We start from the raw sequence: 7,136 nt of genomic DNA, 5'->3' as shown, positions 1-7,136 counted from the left end.
TAAATTAGATTGAATGGAGGATTTTAACTTTGACAAGATGATTGACAGGGCAGTTTACGGTGACAGGATGCACACGACAGATCTGTCCGTTTCGATGACGAAGTATGTTCCAAAGCTGGCCCACTCTTTTGCTACACACTCAAAAGTATGTACTTTTTCCTCACAAAAAGAGTACATACTTTTAGGGCATAGTAGCCTATAAGTAGACGAATTGGGATGCAGCAATAGTCACTCAGATGATTAATAGAACATAGCTGAACCAAATTAACTCATAGGCCTAATGACGCGGTGACCATGGACACAAACGAGTGGCGGGAAAATCAAACAAAGGAACACATATGAATGAAAACAAACTAAAAGTCCATGATAGCAAAGACAAACTGAACATAACTGTGACATATGAAAAGCTCTATACAAATTAATTTAAAGTGAACTGAAAATGCCTCAAGGTTATGCATCTAATAGTGGTTAGATGGGAAAGTGTTTAGAAACATGTTTTCTTTTATTACAATATTATTATTTTTCTAATAATATAAAGCTGCTTTTATATTTTAGAAAAGGGAATCATCATATTTTGGGGTCATTTGCTGCAAAATGTTTGAAAACACCTGGTAACAGTTAGATGAACAGGAGTGCTAAAGGATGGCTTTCTCCAGATATGCCCATTTTAGACTTTCCTATACAAAATTAAATATTATTTACTGCCCATTTACTGATTTCAGTGCACTAGTCTGTAATACAGAAAGAGAACCGTTTTCACTATGCATCCGCTTGACACTTTCAGAATTAAACATGTGTGAGATTTTATGATGGAGCGTTTGGAGGGTATAAATGTTGTTGTCGTGTTTTGTATCAGATGAAGTTGTGGTTTCTCTGAGCAACTGATTTGCTATTGAGATGAGAAGCAAAGGTACCTGCTGTTCTACAAATGACTGACACAAGATCTTTCAGAGAAAGGAAATACTCAAATCAATCCTAATGTTGTATTTTAGTCCATATCAGAATCATCACTTTCCCCGAAAAAAATATCCGATAATTATTACAGTGACAAGAACTATTTCTAAAGATACTTTTTTTTTTTTCGTAATGTGGAATCTCCACAAGAGTTTATTTTCTCTTTTTTCTCTGGAGCCTTAAGATTTGGGTGACCGCATGTTGAATCTGAGACTGAGATGATGTGGGTAAAGTACTTTTTGTTTCCTTCCCTATCTGAAGATGGAGGTCATTGATTGCGGCTGAGCGTCGCTTTCTCATTCAGTGGCTGTGTTTCGTCACAGCGCAGTGACAGTATGGAAATACTGAGTAATGGGTTTGCACAAGATCTGTGAGTTTTTGCTACAGAAGATGTGTTTATATGCAGGGCTTTACTGGGATGAGGGTTGGGGTTAGCTTATCTTTATTCATAATTCAATTGGGTTTTTCTTTTTAGAAGTGGCTGTGGTTGTCATTAGCTTTGATATTTTGATATGCTGTTAGAGGAAATCACTAGTATCAAGTACAAGTCATTTTCATGGGCAAACAGTCACAGGTTTTCGTGGGTTTCCACTAGAGGAAGTGCTGGGTTTTCCTGTGTCATTAGTATTTGAATATATCTCATTAAATTGGAACTTCACAAAAGATATTCTTGCCTCATAATTTGCATATGTTCTTGTTGGTAAAATGCAGATTCAAAGGTTTCACATTTGGATCTTCCAAAGACTTTTGGAAAAATGTTACTTTAAATTCTTTGTATCGTTTCACTGACTAAAACGACACTAAAGTGAACAGAAATTAAAGATATTTTTTTTTAAGTAAAAAACTCACTAAAGGTGGTGGCGAAGACTCTTTTAAATTGGGCCAATAAACAACACGCTCAAACACCATATCAAACACGGCAATGAAAGGAGGGTGTGGATGAAAAAATTGGGAATGGGAAAGCACCACTTATTTTCATAAAATGTAAAAATCTAGATATTTATTATTATTATCATCATCACCTTTACCATCATTCCATCACATTCAACACATAAAATGTAAATACGTACAATTCATGTGCAAAATTGCAATAGATGAAATGTAACAATAAATGAACTACATCAGTGGTGGGTGGGATGTGTCACATTGGACGTCAAGAACTGGTAACAGCTCATCGTCATCATAATCTGATACTAGTTCACTCTTGATCACTCAATTTGTCACCTCTCTGGTCAACGTTTAGACAAAATGATGACCCGGTGCTTGCAGGAAGTCACACTTCTGAGGGACAGCTCCTATTCTGAGGGCTTAGTATTAGCAAAGTATTTAGCATCTCTCTGCTGTTACTCTAAACAAAAAATGGAGCAAACGGCAGGAGGAGAAGCAGATACGCTTTGTTCGGCCCATATTTGCTTACACATTCATGAAAACGTCTTACAGTATATCTCACGTGAATGTCAGTTCTACGTCTCCTAATGTAAGAGGCAAAGTGTCCAGTTGGCAGGGCTCTTGTAGAAGTAGTGGACAGGTAATGAATAGCGATGACTCGCTGGAGTTCTCATCTGACTGGGAGGACAAATCTCCCAGTCCTAGCACATTCACAGTCTGTAGAGGTGATTTTTTCAAATAACTTGGTCTGTCATTGTCGTTATCAGTAGTACTGAGTTTCTCATGAGACAATGAACCACTGTCTGTTAGGAGCTTCCTGGTTTTGCACCAAATGCAAGTCTCAAAGTCAGAACACGAGCACGTCACATGACCAGACCGATAACCACTGCTAGGGCTGGCCATTTTAGTGTCTACATCACATGGAACGGTCGCCTTACTTTCAGAATCAGCAGAAGGGCTCTGACTACGATATCCATCCCCAACAACTACAATCTCAGACAGGTCACCATCCGCCCCTTGGAGATTGTCAAAATCATCCTTGTTTCCCATTCCCAAGCCACTGTAATCTTTTCTTTCACCGTTGCTGCTATTCACTCTCTCGTCCAGGAAAGGGAGCTCTTCCAGGCTTCTTCTTCCACCGCTGAGACCGCTGTCCTCGGTTCCTGTCAGACTTCCACAGCCGCTGTCCTCCTCTCCCGTATGTCCGTCTGTGCGTCTGTTCTTAAGCGAGTTTTGCTGGCCCACACTAACGCCACTGTCTGTACTCTTTCTTCTCTCTTTGTCATCCTCAGAAAGCTTCTCGTCCTCACCAAATGCTTTACTCTTTGCCGTCATTTTGTTCCTAGTCAGCATCCATCCCTTGTCAGTGACGGTTTCCACTTGGATCAATCCTACATGCATAGGGTGCCATCCATTCACAGCGGATTTCTGATGGACAATGATATATGATAAAATAATGGTTAACACTTAATAGTTAATCTCACAAAAGAACAAAAAATAATATGCTTGGGGAAATATGTTTTTAAAAGGAAATATTATTATTCAGTAGGGATACATTAAGTAAAATGTGAAAGTAAAGACATTTATAAATGTTACAAGAGATGTCCATTTAAAATAAATGCTGTATCAGCATTTTAGAATGAATTTTGAAGGATCATGTGACACTGAAGAATGGAGAAATGGCTGCTGAAAATTCAGCTTTGGATCACAAGAATAACTTACTTTTTGAAATATATACAAAGAGAATAGAAGTTATTTTAAATTGTAAAAATATTTCACAATATTACATTTGATTTTTTACTGTCATTGAGATCATGTACACGTAAAACATACGTAAATCCCCAGCACTTCCATTTCTGCTACTTTTCCTCGAAAGGAGAACTGACACTACTGAGTCTCTCTTCTTTAGATTACATTCTCTTTTTAGGAACCTGAAACTGGCTTGCTCTAACACTTTTGGTTTTGATGAAACTACATTTATCAGGGTTCCCACACCTTGGTTAACTTCAAATTCAAGGACCTTTCAAGGACTTCCCAGGTCCTATACCCTCAAATTCAAGGACTTAATGTGGGGACCTCAACACAAAGTACCTCACGCGGGAAACACTTAACTTAACGTAACGTATAAATGTGCGTAACTAACGCAAATCAAGTAAGCTAGTATGCATAGGCCACGAAGTGTTGGCGAAATAACACATTAGCGGACCAGAGAGAATAATATGATTTTTTTTTTTTCAGAAAACTTTCAAGTACTTTCAAGGACCTGTATGTCCTTTTTATTTTCATAAATATGTATGCATGTTTATTTTCAAAAACTTTCCAGGGCCTTGAAATTTATTTATTTTTTATTTATTTTTTCAGATTCACAAACTTTCAAGGATTTCAAAGAACCGTGGGAACCCGTGATTTCTTATTTAAAAATCACAAAGTTGACTCACCAGAACAGCCGGCATTTTACCAGGACGCCTTAAGAAGAAACAGACTGCAATCATGAAGAAGGTCATAACTCCAACAACACCAATGACTGCCATGTAGATCACCATAGACATATCTGACAAACAAGAGGAATCAACATTAAGCCTCAGTGGTTGAAATTTCAAAAATAATTAATAACAACCGCATAAAAACTCAAATGCAAAGAATAAGGGTCTTGTATCAGTATCACCCTGAAGGGGTTTATTTGTGCAACATACTAGTTACTAAATAAATCAATACAACAGTGAAAAATACATTTTAGCAGTCATTATGTTATATTGACCAGTCATATTTTTATTCCATTTGAGAGAGCTGTGTAAAAATAGAAGATTATTATTTATTCAAATGCGTACCTGCTGATGGATATATGCACCGGGGTAATGAGGTGTTGCTCACATCATCAGATATCATCTCCACTTTTACATAGACACAATACTCCTGCCATAATGGTAATGAAGTGAACTCCACCTGACCATCTTCGTCATCATCTTCGATTACTGTTTTAGCCTGTATCCGAGACAACACAGGTTTAGAGATTCCAACACCAAGCAATATAACAAGCAAGTTAATGCATTGTAAAGGGAGGGAGGGTGGGAGGGAGGAGGGAGGGGGGGGGGGTGTTTAGTCTACTAAAAAAACCAACCTGACTCTCCTGTCCTTTGGGATACATAATGGCAGAGTAACTTGCTCCATATGCAGAAAGGTATTTGAGAAATGGCTTTCTGTGAATCTTAACCTTTACCGTATTAGCAGTGAAAGACAGGTCAAATTCTGGAGCCAATAATTTACCTAAAACATGGAAAGAACATGGATGTTACAAGGTTTTTCATGGAACCATTGATGCCACTAAACAAACCTTATTTTTGTAGACAGTAAAACCTGATGTTCTTTATACTTAAGCTTAATCTAGTGCTGTTTTATTCAGTTAGTTTAGTTTATTTTTAGGTAAACAGTTGTTTTCCTATAGTAACACAATGAAAAAGTCCTGGAAATACTTACTCTGAATTAAACGTATTCTTCTCACCACTGACCAGGAAAAGTTGCCATTTCCTTGCAATTCAACCTTTATTCTCGTGTCGGGTTTAAATAAAAAGTTCCCAAGTTCACATCTAGTTTCTGTAGTCATGTTACACTCTGGCACAATGTCCCACTTATTAGGACTGGAATACCTAAAAGAGAGAGAGAAAAAAAACAAATACATTAGTTTTTGGAGCACTCTAAACTTCCTTTAAGCAAAAAAGGTGGGCAAAAAATAAAACCAAAATAATATGTTTAGTAAACTGTGAAACTATATTAAGACTGCTTACGGTTCTTGCAGTACTTGATAAAGGGCATGTATGGGGGCTCCTTTAGGGGGATCCCAGAGCGCAGTTACATGTCCCTCCCATATGTCAAAGTCTAGCTCTTTACCTGTAAACAAAATAGAAATATTGTCAGAATTATCTTCAGACTTTCCCAGACTCTTCTCTTCCCAAAAGAGAAGTGGTTTATTTGCTCTTGTTCCCGTCATAGCAGCATTCTCACACGTGATGCACTGTATTTATTGTCCATCAGCTGTACTTTCCAGATGTAGGTGACGTGGCATGTTTAAATTAAGTCAATTTGCTAATGGATGTCTACTTCATCAAGCAAACCGTTACTCAAAATGTTTCAAAAATAACTTAAACAATGCTATACAATACAATGTAATAGCGATGACTGGGTATAGTTGGTTGGGGGTTGGGTAAAAAAAAAAAAAAATCCAATTACACAAATTTGTGCTTTCTCTATCTGTGTTTTCTTGTATTTTCTATGTTGGTTTAACAAAAAACATACCTTTGAAAAGCTGATGAATATTCACTACAGTCAAATAAATAAATAAAAACATATAGTCATTGCTATATATTCATTTGCGAAATGTCAATGCAGTGGTCACAGGGGGACGCCCAAATTCGGTGAGGAATTTACATCACTCACGTCATTGCTGTGACAGAGACTGGGGGCTACAGTTCAAGTCAAACGCCCACTTGCACTTTATATTTCTTTCGTATTCTTGTATTTTTATTTCAGTATTGTGGACATGATATTTTTAAGAATATTTCATTTAAAATGACAAATATTGTTTAATATAACAAATTAAATAAAAGTATTTTCTAAAATGTAACAGTACACAGTACATTGTTATTATTGTCACCTTGCAAAATGAAAAGCCAGCCCCAAAAAAACCCTAATCAATCAAACCTTACTTGCTATGTAAACCGGGATGTGCATCAATGTGACCAGAAAAGAAACCCATGAGATCCAATCCATGTCTATGTCAGTTGAGAATCATATCCAACAACAAATTCCAGTCCTGTTCCATACAAGCACACGCGCAAAATGTTTCTGATAACCGAATAACCGTTCTAACAGAGCCAGCTCAATGTTCAGTTAGTCTTCAGTTCCGTCCGCACGTCTCTCTCTCTCTCTCTCATGTGAGTGAGGTTGAGTGGTTGACTGACTCTCTATGTATTTATACTGTGAACTTCCCCTCTCTCTGTTTTGCTTCAGTCAGTCTTCCGTGATGGCAGATATTTCCCCCACTCTAAGATAGCAACATCTCTCTCTCGCTCTCGCTCTCGCTCTCTCTCTCTCTCTCTCTCTCTCTCTCTCTCTCTCTCTCTCTCTCTCTCTCTCTCTCTTGTGGTTAGAAACGTAGCATTAAGTATGAAAACTGTTGAAGTGTAATGTGTAAACATGGAACATAAAAAATCTACAATGTAAATGTTTGAATCTATATATGTTAATGATTCCAAATTTAGAGGGAAATACCAGTGCAAACATTACATCGGGGGAGTACC

The 7,136-nt window shown here is 37.4% G+C and overlaps 1 protein-coding gene across 1 annotated transcript; it reads right to left on the bottom strand.

Moving 5' to 3' along the window:
* Positions 1-1,088: 1,088 nt before the first annotated feature.
* Positions 1,089-6,887, bottom strand: il10ra (interleukin 10 receptor, alpha). Its single transcript, XM_081369916.1, has 7 exons — positions 6,543-6,887; positions 5,625-5,727; positions 5,317-5,486; positions 4,961-5,106; positions 4,671-4,824; positions 4,281-4,393; positions 1,089-3,270 (listed from the first exon to the last, which is right to left on the bottom strand). The coding sequence occupies exons 1-7, from the start codon at positions 6,604-6,606 to the stop codon at positions 2,401-2,403; spliced, it is 1,620 nt and encodes a 539-aa protein (XP_081226042.1). The 5' UTR covers positions 6,607-6,887; the 3' UTR covers positions 1,089-2,400.
* Positions 6,888-7,136: the final 249 nt, after the last annotated feature.

Source organism: Scardinius erythrophthalmus (genome assembly GCF_964197995.2).
Source record: "Scardinius erythrophthalmus genome assembly, chromosome: 7".
In the NCBI taxonomy this organism is placed as follows: Eukaryota; Metazoa; Chordata; class Actinopteri; order Cypriniformes; family Leuciscidae; genus Scardinius; species Scardinius erythrophthalmus.
Note: the sequence above shows the minus strand (reverse complement) of the source record. Positions and strands in the feature narration are given on the sequence as shown.

Excerpts from the sequence above, each read along its gene's own strand:
- il10ra (XM_081369916.1), bottom strand. The coding sequence starts at position 6,606 with ATGGATTGGATCTCATGGGTTTCTTTTCTGGTCACATTGATGCACATC. Across the intron at positions 5,107-5,316 it reads AAGAATACGTTTAATTCAGA|GTAAATTATTGGCTCCAGAA; the intron begins GTAAGTATTTCC and ends TCCATGTTTTAG. Across the intron at positions 4,825-4,960 it reads CCAAAGGACAGGAGAGTCAG|GCTAAAACAGTAATCGAAGA; the intron begins GTTGGTTTTTTT and ends TCTCGGATACAG.